A 16,800-nucleotide genomic window follows, 5' to 3' on the forward strand; every position below is an offset into this window, starting at 1 on the left:
AAATGGCTTCTCTGTTTAATTTTCTTAAACATTGAGTAAGAAATAATACCAGTCGTATAAAACTCTTTCAGAAAATAATGGAGGTGGGGGGACAGTTCTCCACTTACTTTGCAGGTCTAGTATTACCCAGATATTAAGACAAAGGTATTATGTGAAAAGAAAATTACAGATCAACATCTCCCACTCACATAGATCCAAGTACATTATCAAATCAAATTTTACAGTATGTAAAATAGTACAGTATAACCAAGAAAAGTTTATTCTGGAAATCCAAGGTTGATTTAACATTCACAAATTAGTATAATTTTCCATATTAACAGAATGCAGGATAAAAACCATATGATCATTTCGGTAGATGCAGAAAAAGCATTTGAGAGCGAGCTATGAATTCTCAAATTAATGAAAGGCATTTTTGAAAAACCTGGAGTCAACCTTATACTTTATGGTAAAAAACCTAATTGTTTTTCCATGAGACTGGCAGCAAGGCAGTCACCTTTTCCATTCAACAGTCAATGTACTCAAGGACCTAGTTCTTGTAATACAACCATATAAAGAAATAAAGGGCAGAAACATGAAAATGAGAGAAGTAAAACTGTTCTTGTTTGCAGGCTATATGATTGTTTATGTAGAAAATCTGAGGTAGTCTACAAAAAATCTAGTACCACAGAACTAATGTATAAATTAGCAAGGTTAGAAGATGCAAGTTCAGTATCCAAAAAATGAATATATTCTCATATGCTAGCAGCACATAATTGGAAAATATTTAAGGAACAATTGCATTTGCAGTGGAACCCCAAACCCTAAAAAAACCTAGGCATAAATCTTAAAAAGTATACTCAAGGTTCCTATACCAAAAAATTACTGAGATATTTTGAAATTTTTGTAAAAGATCTAAAGATCTAATGAAGAGATACAGTCAGTCCATATATAGATCAGAAGACTCACTATTGTTTAGTGTGCAGTTCTTCTCATATTGACTTAGAGATTTAAGTGCAATTCGAATAAAAATTGACCTAGGGTTTCTGCAGAGAATGACAAGCTAATTATACAATTTATACAGATCTACAGATGACTAAATTCAAATAACTAAAGCGTTTATTTTTAGAAAGGGACAACTTCTGGAGCACTTACCTGATTTCATGACTTAATAATAAAGCTGTAGAATCAAGACTGTGGTAATGGCAAAAGATAGATATAGATTAATGGAACAATTGAGAGTCTAGAAATAGACTCTGTGTATGTTATATTTAAATAGACAACTGATTTTAAGCCAGAGTGGCAAAGCAATTCACTTAGTGAAGAAAACATTTGTTCAACAAATGGTGCCAAATCAAATGGTGTCTGTATAGAAGCAGAAAGAATGCTGGAGTTGATGGGTCTTTTTACTCCATTATCTGTTTAGTGTAGTGTCTTTATAGTGATGATCTCTTTCTCATTGTTGTTTTTGGTGACTCTCTCTCTTTCCCCTTTTCCATTTACAATTACCATTTTCTCTTCACTTTTTTGGGTTTAGTTGTTATTTTCTGGACTCACAAAGATGGATGCTTAGCTTTTGATTTTCATGCTTCATGTTTCCCATTGTGTACATTTAAGGCTACAGATTTCCCTTTAGCTGCTTCCCTCAAGTTTTCATGTGCATTTTGATTGTATTTACATTTTTATTCATTCAAAATTAATGTAAAGTTCTATTATTTTTTTAAAAATTAAAAAATTTCTTGATTTTTCTTGATTGGCCAATTTCTATTTGATTTAATTGAGAGTTATTTAAAATTCAGGTTCCCCTTTCCTGGCAGCTATCTACTTATTCTTTTGGTATTTTTAGTGGTTTAATGTTATCTAAAGATGATGGCCTTCATTCTTAATTCACCTAGGGTCAGTGTTAATTGTGTACTTTTATACTTTCCAACCGCGATTTCTTTAAGCAGAATTCCTCTTCTATATTCAGTATCTACGAATCCTCATCTGTTCGGCTTTGGGATCTGGCTAGGTCTGTTTGGTGTTTCCGCTTTCATTCATGCTGCTTGTCATCTTGAGCCCTGGAGATGGAGACGACAGTCTCATCACTTCATCTTATTCTGCGGGATTCCTGAGGGCCTGCAGGCGGGATGCTTTCCTCCAGAAACTGCTGTGTCTGCTTCTGCTGGATGCCAGGGAAGAATTTTAGTGCATTTCAAGGATCTTAGCTCAGTGTGAGAAACCTTGGTGGAGCCTCCCGACTCACAGGTGTTCATAGCTCCTCTGACTCCAGTGCTTCATCAGCCTGGAGCTTCAAGGCACTTCCATCCTGTGCCACGCAAGTTCTGAAGCTCATATACAGCTGCAGGAAACATTTTCCTGGGGAGAGGTTCCTTGGAAAGCAATACCTTGTTGTGCTGATTTAGAATGTGCTAAAAAGTATGTCTTATCTAGGGTCTATTTGTTTGGCTGAAGAAGGGACGCTTAGACATAGTTTATCATTTTGAAAGAAGTGGTAGCAATGATTTATTGTATTGGCTTATTTCAGTGGGACAAGGATGTCAGGTCAGTGCTGAATCAGCATTTCTGTGATGGAGACTAGTGATGTTGCATATCTTGATTTATACCACACAGTCATCTCCTCACTGCATAAGCTGATGAAGGAGACGAGGAATGCGTGTAATCTTCAACTGCACGTAAACTTTGCGTACTGTCAAATACACATGGGATACCTACAGTGTTAGGCCTGATACATAGGGATATGCTAGATAATTACTTCTTTTGCCGTTTTTGTAAAAGAGTATGTTTGTATTTTCTTCATATTTAAAAAAAATTAGTTATTTTGAGCTATTAGGTGCAATATTAAAGTGTTTTAAATATTTTATCTCATTTTGTCTTCTTACGCTGCATATCTCAGACCATGATATTTAGGGTAATCATATGTTACTAAGTATGTAAATACACTTGTCTATAGGTACACTTCAAGATGTGCACACCATACTCTGTGTGTGTGTCATATACACAGAGCCATCTCTATTTGGCATTTGGCAGAACAGTTTAATTTCCCTTAGACCTCTGATTTTTCTTTCAACTGATGATATCAAGCAAAATAAAAGGTATAGCTACATTCAGTATTTTTTCAGTTTTAAAATTCATTTAATAAAATTTGGATTATGATAAATTATTCTTTAACAGTGGGTGATTTTACCCTCCAGGGAACATTGGTTCTTAATGGGGTCTTATTTTACCCCCCAGGGAACATTGGTTCTTAAGGGGTGGTTCTACCGCCCAGAGGATAGTGGCTGTGTGTCTGGAGACACCTTCGACTGTCTGTCACACGGGTGGTAGTGAGGTACTGCTGGCATCTGGTGGGGCCAGCCCAGGGGTACTGCTCAGCATTGTGGAATGCACAGGTCAGCCCCACAGCAAAGAACGACCTGGCTCTAAGTTACCAGGGCGAGGGCGAGAAACTCTGCTCTAAAGAGATTCTTCTTATGACTTAGTTGATATACAAGCAAACTTGGTGGAGAGTTGTGACTGAAGACCCAACATTGGGGCTCCATAGCTTTTAAATGAAGGTCAGCTAACAACTGTGTATGTAGATTGAAATTCTTAATTTAAACATGGACAAGCTGGCTCGGTGAGGTGGCTCACACCTGTAATCTGAGCACTTTGGGAGGCTGAGGTGGGTGGATCACCTGAGGTCAGGAGTTCGAGACCAGCCTGGCCAAGATGGGAAATCCCTGTTTCTACTAAAAATACAAAAATTAGCAGGCATGGCATCACACTCCTGTAGTCCCAGCTACTCAGGAGGCCGTAGCAAGAGAATCAGTTGAACCCAGGAGGCAGAGGTTGCGGTGAGCCGAGATCACACCACTGCACTCCAGCCTGGGCAACGAGGAAGACTGTCTAAATAAATAAATAAATAACACGGAGAAGCTGATGTTTTCAATATTCGCAGTCTTTCAGCGTGATTGAATCTCAGTGAAAAGGCCACACCTGAAGAGGTGCTGGGCAGCTGAGCAAGCCCTGTCTCCTGCCTTCCAGTGACCTCCCATGATGGCTCTGTCGTGGGCCTCTGGGCATCACTGTAAAGGACGCTGGCAGCCTGGGCAGAAGGCTCCTGCGCCTCATCTTCTCTCTTCTACTCTTTCTTGCCTTTCCCTAGGTACAGTTTTCTGAATCTACCTAGTATTGTCAAAATAGTTACATGCATCAGTTAAAGAGACTTTTCCTTCCTTTCTTTGAAGATCATAAAAGCTGCATTAAAAAGCTTCTTTTCAAACTCTGTGATGTTTAACTTTAAAAAGAAATTGGAAATGTGACTTACTTGAAAGACCTATATGGAGTGGTATATATGATTGAGCAGCATCCCTATACACATGTCGTAAAGAGAGCCTTCCATTCGGATTTAAATTTAACATGGACATTAATGCTAATCAGTGAGGGATTTCTGCCACTGCTGTCAGACTTCTTCTCCATGAATCTTCTTTGTGCATGTATGATAGTAAATTATTTATAGACTGTGTATTTGAGTCTGATCTTTTATAAGAAGTAGGAGTCTGGGTTTACCTTATGTTCACGTCTTTTCATTTTTGAGACATGTTTTCTTTAAATCTCGCATGTGTTTTTGGTTTTATGCTGATTCTCACCACACATCCTTTCTTCCAGGCGTTGGCACATCTCCACTTAATAGAATACGTCGGAGAACAAACTGCCTTGCTAATAAAGGTAAGATACATGCTCTCATAGAATGTACTCCAGCCATTGTTCTTTGATTTTGTGAAAAAAAAAAAAAACAGTTCTGGTAGGAACAGGTCGCATTAATTATGTAAAAAGGCACAGCAGGGAACCTGTTTTATCCTGTGCAGCCCAGAGATGAAGGCAGGCTTTTTCCAAAGAATATGTAATTACAGATGCCTGCAATTTTGCTTTTAGCCTTTAGTTAAAGCCTGTCTGAGAAGAAGCGTGCTGGACTCCAGCCTCAGTTGATGAGTGCTGTAGGCACCCGAACCCCAGGGGTCTGCTGGGCCATCAGCTCAATGTGACCAGTGTGTGCAGCCACCAGACATGGACGAGGGGTGGGGTCACTCTGCCTTTTCGCCCAGGGGCTGGCAGGCCTGGGCACAGCTGGGAATTGCCGGTAGAAACCCAGCGGAGGCTCCTTGTGTGGGTGTGGCCCTGACTTGCACACCTGTGTCTGCCTTGGTCTCGGGATGTTAGGTAAGAGGGAGGACTAACACCCTTGGCCCCTCTGAGACTCATGGCTGGTGGGATCTGACCCTAAGTGCATGTGATGGAACATGCAGCTGCCATTGTCCTCCTTCCAGATGGTCCCGGAGGAGCAGCGCCTCACAGCCGCCATTGTCCTGGTGGTGTGGGTCTCAGCCCTGGCGTCGTCCCTCATCGACAACATCCCCTTCACCGCTACCATGGTGAGTTGCACACCTCCATGCTGAAGGCTCAACTTCAGCCTGGACATAGCCTGGGCTCAGCCTTCCTTCCTACAGCAGCAGAGGATGAAGCCTGCCTCTTTGCTGCACTCACAGGTGTAGAGGGCAAAATGTGAGCAGAGCCCAAGGCAGCTGGCAGGGAGCAGAGCTAAGGCTCTGCAGCTGCTGTGGACAGCACGTCCTGTGGTGACTGGTGGTCTCAGGATCAGCCCCACTGAGAGCTGCCACCCCTCCCAGAAAAGCCTGTTCTTTCTCCCTTCCCTCCCCTTCCCCTCATTCCAATCCCCTTCCCTCCTTTCCCTTTCCCTCCCCTTCCCTTCCCTTCACTTCCCTTTGAAAATTGTGACACATCAAAACACAGAGACTTCCATCTTTATTCCGTGCAGGTGCAGAAGCTATTCTATCCAGCCTGTGTGGCTCCTGGTGCTTGGTTTGGGCAGGGTCTTTCTCTGTGTGGCCTTGAGCCCCAGCTAGGACTGGAAGTGCACATCATAGACCTTTCATTGGGCAGATGAGCCTGTTCCTGGTGTGGCTTCTGCCATCATCGATTGCTTGGCTAAGGGCAGGAACTGAGAACCAGCAAAGTAAAGGTAGGCCCAGGGACTTGCCCAGAAGTCCCTGGGGTCCTGCCACAAACATGTGAAGTCCCCAATGTGCAGGGGATGGGCTTGCCACACACCTCAGAGTCGCAGACCCTACCTCTTAGCCTCTCCTGCCAGACTGCCTGCCACTTGAGATGCACCCTGATTTTTAGTGATGTGGTGCCACCTCTTCAGCACGGTGCTGGGCTCGTGTGCTTTTGCCAGTCCTGTTCTTTGCCACTGGTAGCAGCTGTCTCTCTCAACTCCCTCCTTCCCTGTGCTGGGAGCCAACTTCACCAACCCACAGCCCTCTACGTTCCCTGGATGGGAGCTGATCCTTTCTCTGGATCTGCCTTCCCTGTGGCAGCCTCTGGGTATGACGGGCTGTCCTCTGGGTGGATGTAGGGCTCAGGCCCCCGATCGTGTGAGGCAGCCCATTTATAGCAAACCCTCATGTATATAGTTTCCTCTCCCTGGCTTGGTCTCTGACGGATGCAGTGATTGAAATGGCTCTTTGGGAGGTGATCTGGGTTTCCTGCCTACAGAGGGGCCCCTTGACAGGGAGGATCTTTACAATGCATAGCTGTGGAGCCCTCTGAACCCAGGGTATAACTGGCAGAGTATGTGTATGGCAATGTGGGTCTCATTTTAGGCCTGAGATCTTTGTAGTCATGCTTACCTCTGCACCTGCTGCCAGCTCCTCACCTTCCTGAAAGTTTTGTGGCCTGGCCTGGCTCACATAGACCGACAGAGTTCAGGAGTCTGAGCTTCGCCTGTATGAGGTCAGGCTTCTTGGACCATCCTCAGGGTCAGCTCTAACCAAACCCTTCAAGTACCTGGTCCTCTCTGCACCCACTTGGGAACTCACCCAGTGTTCAGCTGAGGAACGGACAAGGAGACCAAAAAACATTCTTGGGAATGCATCAGGAGAGACAGGTGTGCCTGCCCGCGGCCGCAGGTACATCGTGAACTCAGGGTGCCTTGCCAGGGCTCCTGCCACCTTGCCAGCAGAGCTCCCGTCTTCCCTGCCTCCTCGCCAGCCTCTGTTAGTTGTGAAAACACACCTCTGGCTGGAGTCATTGGCCAGGTCCACAGGACACTCTTCACTGGGGATTTTAACATGAGTAGAACCTTCACAAGGTCCGAGAGCGGGCAGGTGTCCTTGCCTCCTCCAGTGCCATAAATGCAGGCCACCACATAGGTGGGGAGAGCTGTGGGCGCCTGGGCTGTGCAGGGCCGGGATTCCAGGGAAGTGAGTCAAGACAAAACAGAACCATCCCTTCTCGGGTGGTGTTGTCTCTCCAAGCGTGTCTTCAGCTGAGGTTGTTCGTGCTGCATTTGTGTTGTTAGCTGCGTGCTGAGTAGCGGGTGAACTCTGTTCCCGTTTGTTCAGAATATTTCTCTTCCTGTTTCTTCTCTTCTCTTGGCATGGAGATGTTTAAGCAATATTTCCATACAGGAAAGTCCCTTTCACACCCACCACCTCTCCATCCTTCCTCTTCCCCTCCTGGTAGGCCGGTGGCCTCTGCGGGTGGCGTTCCTAGGACTCCATTGCAGGGCCCTGAAGACTGTGTTGGAACCATTGAGAAGCAGTGTAATGACTGAGGATTCCCCAGCAGTCTTTCTCCACTTAAACCCTCATTTTCCAACCTCATCTGCTTGAACAGGAAGAGTTCTCAGCTTTCAAGTTGAAAGGTTATTACTCTTTTCCTGAATGTTGAATTCAAAGACTGGTAACTTATGCACGCAAATCTGTGGGTTTCCTTTACTTGACTTGTTGGCCCTCATCATTATCTGTGCTGTCACTCAGCCTCTGTGTGGAAGGCAGCTTCTCAGGCATCTCCTTTCCACAGTTTTCTTTGCAGTCTCGCCCCATCCCCTAGCCCCGCGGGAGGTATCAGGGCAGACATCCTGGGCTGTGACACCTGGCACAGGAGAGCACTCTCTCAGAGGAAAGTCAAAATACTCTCTCAGAGGGTATGAAAGTCAAAAGCATTTCACTTGAACTTTAGCTTTAAACATTTTTTAAACTTGATCTCATTTTTGTTTTAACTCCTCCTATCCTGAAACATACAGGAAAGGAATTATGTGGAGGATCGAACCCAGCCTGGCAGATTGCAGTTAGGTTTAATAACATGAGCAGTTGGCATGATTAGCAGCTCAGGTTCTGCAGGAGGTGGGTCTGGGCTTGAATCCCAACTCTGCCATTGTGTGAGCTCAGGAAGTGCTGGAGTTAAAGAAACAGAAATGGGAGGAGCAGAGCTGCCACTTTCCCCTATGTGCTGGATGCTGAGCCTGGGACTGGTGGGCTCTGTGGGTGCACAATGGGTGCCCTCTGGGTGGTGGGAGCAGCATCAGAGGAACACTGCTGGGTCCAGAAGTCAGGGTCTTCCACCTGTCATGGCCCACAGTCCGGCCACTATACCACCGGATCCCAGCTCTGTGGCACCCCACAAAATCCAACTGGCACATTTAGGTGACCAGTAGTGTAAGAGATTATTTGCTGTGTCCCACAGACACAATACAACAAATGATAAATTATGAGAACACTCAGATTTAAGCACAGCACAAAATATAGTTTCTGGAACTAAAACCTGTAATGTGTTCAATGAAAAATACTGAATAATGAATTGAAGAAGAGCGAAGTGTCAGACCTGAGTTGCTGTGCTCGCAGCCAAGTGAGAACATACATGCAGGTACAGAACAAAAGCACAGAGAGGCGGAGGCATGAAAAGCGATGAGCGGTTTGGAGGTGTGGCCCCGAGATGCGGCGTGGCCATGACAGCAGTTCCAGAATGGGGAGAAGGGATGCATTGCATCAAAAACACACAGCCCTTTGCCCTCAAATGGGGCTTGGGCACCGGGAGCTTCTAACCGGGCAGGGTCTTGGAAGCCCAGAACCCTGAGTCAGAGCCTGCATTTGGACAGGGTGCCAGGTAACCCACTCCACACATTGGCATTGGAGATCTAGGCCAGGCCTGTCAGCTGGGCTTGTGCCCCTACCAGCTATAAGTAGCTGTCCCCTGTTTCACTGCCATTGATCTCTCAGTTCTGACTCCTGGTGAGGGTGCAGCCCTCCCTACGCTTACCTGAGGCACTTGTATGCCCTGCCCCTGGGCATCCACCAAGAACTGCTGCGGGGTGGCTGCTGAGTCCTACACAGCCAGGAGCCGATTGCAGCTGCCCTCACTCATGCCCTGGGCAGTTCTGCCCTCCTCCAGCGCTATGTGCTTGCCACGTGCCTGGGGCACCTCTGACGCTGCCCAGGTAGTTCCATCCTCAGGGGCCTCTCCTTCCTGACCTGTCAGGTCAGCCCTGCCAGCCTCCCACTGATGATTAGTGCCTCCTGGATCAGCTTCCTAGGGTCCTGAGCCAGACCTATCGCCTGGGCCAGAGGTCAGGCAGTGAGGACCATGTGCCCTCCGGCGGTCACACAGCAAAAAAGGAGCTTCAGATGTATTTTTAGATGAATTATGATATGGTGGTATCTGAATTTAAGTATATATTTAAAATAATGTTGGGATGCCTTTAAGAATGTCGATACAGACTACATCCTTGGGAACTATTCTAAACTGGAATTGCAAATTTGACATATGAACTTAAAATGCCTGAGGAGGCTGGGCAAGGTGGCTCACCCTGTAATCCTAGCACTCTGGGAGGCCAAGGCAGGTGGATCACCTGTGGTCAGGAGTTTGAAGCCAGCCTGGCCAACATGGTGGAAACCCATCTCTGCTAAAATACACACAATAAATTAGCAGAGGTTGCAGTGAGCCGAGATTGCGTCACCTCACTCCAGCCTGGGCAAAAGAGCGAAACTCTATCTCAAAAAAAAAAAAAAGTTTGAGAAGGTCTACATTATTTTTTCAAAGTTCTTTGGCTCTAGGTGGGCAGCGTGTCCCCTGCTCGGGCGCCGTGTACTGTGTGCCTCTTGTGAACTGTCAGGCCTCTGGCACTGCCCTCCTTAGGGACTGATGACCTACCTTCCTATCTGTGAGGACATAGAGCAACCTCATGGGTACTTCCCCAGCAGTGACGCTGTGGCCACCCAGTGCCTCCTGCCTGCCTTCCGGGTGTGTGTGGGGGGATGTCTGGCTCCCAGTGCAGGCCGGTCCCTTAGCCCAGGACTAGATGCCACTGTCCTCCCTTCATCATGTATTCTTCACTCTCTGCTGATCATTCATAGGAGAATCCACATTTGCTGCCGCGTCTCCAGGCCTTCCTGCCGCTCCCCTACTTCCTCTGCTTCCTGTAACCAGACACTTTGAAAGGCAGTCTGTCTTCCACCCTCTACTCATTGTAACCTCTTCCCTTTTTCTTGGCTTTATTGCAATTGAGCTTTCCTTCCATAATCCATGGAAATAGTTCTCTGCAAGGTCACTAAGGACCAGTGCCTGTCCTCAAGAGAGATTCCCTTGGAACCTGGCCAGTCAAAAACATGACATGGAGGCCACCCCTCAGAACCATTCACCACTGGGCACCTGGGTGCTTCTCCTCTCCATGTGGGGCCCTCCTCCTCACCTCCTTTCATGGCCCTCACCATCTTCCAGGCCCAGAACCCTGGACTCAGTTCTGACCTTCCCTCTCTAGGCTCACGGCTGCAGGGGTCTCATCTGAGCATGTGCTCCAAGTGCCATCCACAGAGACCTCTCCTGGGCTGCTCCCCAGAGCCTAGCTTTGGGTGTCTAGCTGCCTCTCCGCCTGTCTCCTGGGGCATCGCAGGTATCATAGACTTAATGTGTCCCAAGCTGAAATCCTGATTCCGTCTTTCCCCACTCTTCCTTACCCTTGTAAGTCATGACTGCATTCTCTCAGTTGCTCACGCCCCGGAGGCTGACAGCCAGCTGACCCCTCGCTTTCTTGAACAACCCATCAGCTGCCCCTCAAGGTTCTGAATCTGATCCATTCTTGGCATCTACACCCCTGTCCCTTGAAGTCCCAGCAAGGACCACGTGCCCTCCTGCTGTCACACAGTAGAAGAGAAGCTTCAGACACACTGTTCCCAGAGTGTTCCACATTGTTGCTTTTGTTTGCACTCTTTCCCTGCCCCGGGAGCCTGTGCTCCACAGAGGCTTCCTGCCACGGCCCAAAGTCTTGGCGGTGGCCTGCGCATCTCACAGGCCTGACTGCTGTTTCCTTCCTGAGCTCGCTTCTCATTCCTCTTCTCTTTGCTGACTTCGCTGCAGCCATAGTGGCTTCCTTGGATTTCAACCCAGCAAGCCCACTACTGAGTATATACCCAAAGGAGATGGAATGGGTCTACCAAAAAGACATGTGCACTTTCACGTCCTTCACTGTGCTGTTCACAGTAGCAAAGACATGGAATCAGCCCAGATGCCCATCAGTGGTGGATGTAACAAAACAAATGTGGTACAGAAACACCATGGAATAGCACACAGCCATAAAAACAATGAGGTTGTGTTCCTTGCAGCAACATGGCTGGAGCTGGTGGTCATTGTCCTAAGTGAATTAATGCAGAAACAGAAAACCAAACAGTGCATGGTCTCACTTGTAAGTGGGAGCTAAATATTGGGTACATACAGACATAAAGAAGGGAATAATAAACGATGGAGTTTTCAAAAGGGAGGAGAGAGGGATGGGGACAAGGGTTGGAAAACTACCAAGCACATACTATGCTCACTGCGTGGGTGACAGGAACATTTGAAGTCCAGATCCCAGCATCACATGGTATACCCATGTAACTAACCTGCACCTGTGCCCCCGACTCTAAAAATACATACATAATAAAGGCTTTTGCAGTTTCTGTGCTTTCTGTCTGACATTCTTTTTACACAGATCATTAGAGCTTGGTCTTGCTCCTTCACCTTTTATTGAGATTGAAGAATTACTCCTTCCCATTGCTAAATTGACAACCTCACCCTCCTTGTCTCCCTTTTTGCCTAATTTTTTCCCCATAACACTTAGTACCACCAAGCATACTGTGCATTTTACTTTTTCCTTATTCTTTTGAGCTGCTTAGTTGTTCAGTGTTTGCTTTGAAATCAAATTATACATTCATGCAATTTAAAGTGCTAAATCAGCCTGGGATTCTTGTGTAAAAAATAGCACCTTTCTAACTTTCTTCACATTTCTTTAGCTCACAGAAAACCCTCTTATCCATTACCACTTACTTTATTTTTTGTTTCCTGAGTGCTGCTACCTGCGCTGCAAGTGGTCTTGCCTTCTTTTTCTCAAGCCCTGGGGTCTTTCCGTCGAGCTCCTATTTGTAAAGGCAATGGCTTCCTTCAGTTCCTTTCTTCCTGTGAGAATGTTGGCATAGACTGCATCCACATTTCAACAGGAGCACTGGCCTGCAGCTTTCTTTTCTTGTAGTGGGTTTGCCTGACTTGGTATCAGGGTCATGATGGCCTCATGGAATGAGTTAGGGAGTGTTCCCTCTTCTTCATTTTTTGGAAGTTTTTGAAAGATTGGTGTTGATTTTTCTTTAACTGTTTGGTAGAATTCACCAGTCAAGCTATCTGGTCCTAGAATTTTCTTCGTTGGGAAATTTTTTGTTACTGATTCAATGTCCTTACTAGTTATGGATCTAATAAAATATTCTATTTTTTCACGACCCGGTTTTGGTAATTTTTGTATTTTTAGAAATTTGTTTATTTCTCTTAGCTTACACAATTTGTTGGCGTGTAATTGTTTATAGTATTCTCTTACAATCGTTTTTATTTTTTAAGATTGGTGATAATATTTCCACTTTAATTTTTTATTTTAGTCATTTATATCATCCCTTTCTTAGTCAATCTAGGTAACAATTTGACAGTTTTGTTGAACCTTTTAAGGAATCAACTTTTGGTTTTATTGACTTTCTCTATTTTTTCTATTCTTTATCTTATTCATCTCTCCTCTAATCTGTCTTACTTCCCTCCTTCTGCTAGCTTTATGTGTAGTTTGCTTGCCTCTTTATAGTTTCTTAAGGTGTGAAGTTAGGTTATTTATTTGAGATGGTTCTTCTTTTTATTTTTTATTTTTTTTATTTTTTTTAAATTTTTTATTGGATTTTAGGTTTTGGGGTACATGAGCAGAGCATGCAAGACAGTTGCGTAGGAACACACATGGCAGTGTGCTTTTCTTTCCTTCTCCCCTTCACCCACATTTGGCATTTCTCCCCAGGCTATCCCTCCCCACCTCCCCCTCCCACTGGCCCTCCCCTTTTCCCCTCAGTAGACCCCAGTGTTTAGCACTCCCCTTTCTGTGTCCATGTGTTCTCATTTTTCATCACCCGCCTATGAGTGAGAATATGCAGTGTTTCATTTTCTGTTCTTGTGTCAGTTTGCTGAGGATGATGTTCTCCAGATTCATCCATGTCCCTACAAACGACACAAACTCATCATTTCTGATTGCTGCATAATATTCCATGGTGTATATGTGCCACATTTTTCCAATCCAATCTATTATCACTGGGCATTTTGGTTGATTCCAGGTCTTTGCTATTGTAAACAGTGCTGCAATGAACATTCGTGTACATGTGTCCTTATAGTAGAACGATTTATAGTCTTTTGGATATATACCCAGTAATGGGATTGCTGGGTCAAATGGAATTTCTGTTTCTAAGGCCTGAGGAATCGCCACACTGTCTTCCACAATGGTTGAACCAATTTACACTCCCACCAACAGTGTAAAAGTGTTCCTTTTTCTCCACATCCTCTCCAGCATCTGTTGTCTCCAGATGTTTTAATGATCGCCATTCTAACTGGCGATCTATTTCCATTAGCTTGGTAAATCTTCCTCCATCCCTTTCTTTTGAGCCTTTGTGTATCCTTGCATGTGAGATGGGTTTCCTGGATACAGCACACTGATGGGTTTTTGATTTTTATCCAATTTGCCAGTCTGTGTCTTTTGATTGGTGCATTTAGTCCATTTACATTTAAGGTTAATATTGTTATGTGTGAATTTGATACTGCCATTTTGATGCTAAGTGGCTGTTTTGCCTGTTAGTTGTTGTAGATTCTTCATTATGTTGATGCTCTTTAGCATTTAGTGTGATTTTGGAATGGCTGGTACTGGTTGTTCCATTCTATGTGTAGTGCCTCTTTTAGGAGCTCTTGTAAAGCAGGCCTGGTGGTGACAAAATCTCTGAGTATTTGCTTGTTCTCAAAGGATTTTATTTTTCCTTCACTTATGAAGCTCAGTTTGGCTGGATGTGAAATTCTGGGTTGAAAGTTCTTTTCTTTAAGAATGTTGAATATTGGCCCCCACTCTCTTCTGGCTTGTAGTGTTTCTGCTGAGAGATCTGCTGTGAGTCTGATGGGCTTCCCTTTGTGGGTAACTTGACCTTTCTCTCTGGCTGCCCTTAGTATTTTCTCCTTTATTTCAACCTTGTTGAATCTGACGATTATGTGCCTTGGGGTTGCTCTTCTTGCAGAATATCTTTGTGGTGTTCTCTGTATTTCCTGCATTTGAGTGTTGGCCTGTCTTGCTAGGTGGGGGAAGTTTTCCTGGATGATATCCTGAAGAGTATTTTCCAGCTAGGATTCATTCTCTTCGTCCTCTTCTGGTACACCTATCAAACGTAGATTAGGTCTTTTCACATAGTCCCATATTTCTTGGAGACTTTGTTCATTCCTTTTTGCACTTTTTTCTCTAATCTTGGTTTCTCGTTTAATTTCATTGAGTTGGTCTTCGACTTCAGATATTCTTTCTTCTGCTTGGTCAATTCGGCTATTGAAACTTGTGCATGCTTCGCGAAGTTCTCGTATTGTGTTTTTCAGCTCCTTTAATTCATTCATATTCCTCTCTAAGTTATCCATTCTTGTTATCATTTTCTCATATCTTTTTTTAAGTTCCTTAGTTTCTTTGCATTGATTTAATACATGTTCTTTTAGCTCACAACAGTTTCTCATTATCCACCTTCTGAAGTCTAATTCCGTCATTTCGTCACAGTCATTCTCCGTCCAGCTTTGTTCCCTTGCTGGTGAGGAGTTTTGGTCCTTTCTAGGAGGTGAGGTGTTCTGGTTTCGGGTGTTTTCCTCCTTTTTTCGCTGGTTTCTTCCCATCTTTGTGGGTTTATCCGCTTGTCTTCTGCATAGTTGCTGACTTTTCGATTGGGTCTCTGAGTGGACACCCAGATTGTTGATGATGAAGTATTTCTGTTACTTGGTTTTCCTTCTACCAGTCTAGCCCCTTCACTGTACGACTGCTGAGGTCCACTCCAGGTGCTGCTTGTCTGGGGTGCACCTCTAGCAGCTGTGGCACAGTGAGGGATGCTACCCGTTTTTTTTTCTGCTCTCTGTGTCCCAGAATGATGCCTGCCAAATGTCAGTCTTTTGGATATAGAGGGTTCAGGGAGCTGCTTGAGGAGACAGTCTGTACTTTTTTGGAGCTCAATTGCTGAGCTGTGAGCTCTGTTGTTCATTCAGGGCTGTTAGGCTGCTATGTTTGATTCTGCTGCAACAGAGCTCATTAAGAAAACCCTTTTTTTCTCAAATGCTCTGTGTTGGGGGGTTCAGGCTTTTTTTTCAATGTCCTTTGAGGTGTCCTGCCCAGCTAGAAGGCAGACTAGCCACTGTTTGCCTGCTGAGGCTCTGCCCTGCTGTTGTGTGATTCGCCCTGTTCCTGCAGGCTCTGCTGTGGTCTCCGCCACGCCCTGCGGTGGAGTCTCTTCATTGTAGCGTGTTGCCTCGGCAACGGCAGGCTGCATCAGCAGTGGGCGTGTATCTCAGTAGGGACGGGTTGCCTCGGCAACGGGAGGCTGCGTCAGCAGTGGGCGTGTATCTCAGTTGGGGCGGGTTGCCTCCGTAGTGGTGGACGCCCCTCCCCCACAGAGCGTCTCAGACCGTCTGCTTGGGATAGTTTGAAATCGTGGTTTTGTTCGTCCCACTGGTTACCCCTAACGCTCTGTCCCTGCAATCCCCTGGGCTGGCCTACTGTCCAAGTCTCGTTCAGTCTCAAGTCCAGCCCTCTCAAGTCTCAGGTTGCCGGTTCAACAGGGCACCCGGACAAGCGCGCCCTGTGGGGATTGCTGGGTAGGGCCGGCCGCCGCCGCCCTGGCTGCCAGCTTCGCCAGGCAGACCTACTGCCTGGCGTACCGTGTCTTTTTTATACTTGGGAGTTTCCCTGTTCTGTGGGCAACAAAGATCAGTCTGGAAATGCAGCCCCGACTCACCTCTTTGTGGATTCAACGAGAGCTCCAATCCTGGGTTGTTCTCACAGCGCCATCTTGAGTCCTCCCCTCGGTTCTTCTTTTATATGGATTTACAGTTATAAATTTTCCTATTAGCACTGCTTTTATTGAATATTGCAAGTTTTAGTGTGTTGTGCTTTCATTTCTCTTAGTCTTAGGTATTTTCTAATTTTCCTTGTAATTTCTTCTTTGACTCATTGGTTGTTTAATATTAGTTTAAATTTTCTCTTTTTCCTTCTGTTACTGATTTCTAGTTTCATTCAATTGTAATTAGAAAAGATTCGTGTATTATTTTAATCTTTTAAAAAATTTATTGAGAATTGTTTTGTGCTGTACATGTGGTCTATCTTGGGGAATATTTTATGTCTCCAATTTTTATAGCAGAAATGTCTATTTCTCCTTCAACCATGCCAATTTTTGTTTCATGTATTTTGAGGTTCTATTTTTAGGTGTGTAAATGTTTATAACTCTTATATCTTCTGTACTGAATCATTTGTAAATATATAATGTTATTCTTTGTCTTTTGTAACCGTTTTTATTTAAATTTTATTTTGTCTGTCAAATAAAAATGTACCCACGTCAGTTCTACTTTGCTTACTATTTACATGTAAGATATTTTTTTTCTTACTTTTAACTTGTTTGTATCCTTGTTTCTAAAGAGAGTCACTTGTTAACAAAA

At 44.9% G+C, this 16,800-nt stretch overlaps 1 protein-coding gene across 22 annotated transcripts in view; it reads left to right on the forward strand.

The window, feature by feature from the left end:
* Positions 1-16,800, forward strand: part of OCA2 (OCA2 melanosomal transmembrane protein) — a 431,394-nt gene that overhangs the window by 184,471 nt on the left and 230,123 nt on the right. For all 22 annotated transcript variants that reach the window (XR_013536485.1, XR_008482351.2, XR_013536487.1 and 19 more), the window contains 2 exons: positions 4,627-4,686; positions 5,286-5,390. Coding sequence is in view for 15 of the 22 variants with exons in the window: in XM_054258175.2 (XP_054114150.2) it covers positions 4,627-4,686; positions 5,286-5,390 (165 nt within the window). In the remaining 7 variants the exon portion in view is untranslated. The remainder of the gene's footprint in view (positions 1-4,626; positions 4,687-5,285; positions 5,391-16,800) is intronic.

This window comes from Callithrix jacchus, chromosome 6 (assembly GCF_049354715.1).
Source record: "Callithrix jacchus isolate 240 chromosome 6, calJac240_pri, whole genome shotgun sequence".
Lineage (NCBI taxonomy): Eukaryota > Metazoa > Chordata > Mammalia > Primates > Cebidae > Callithrix > Callithrix jacchus.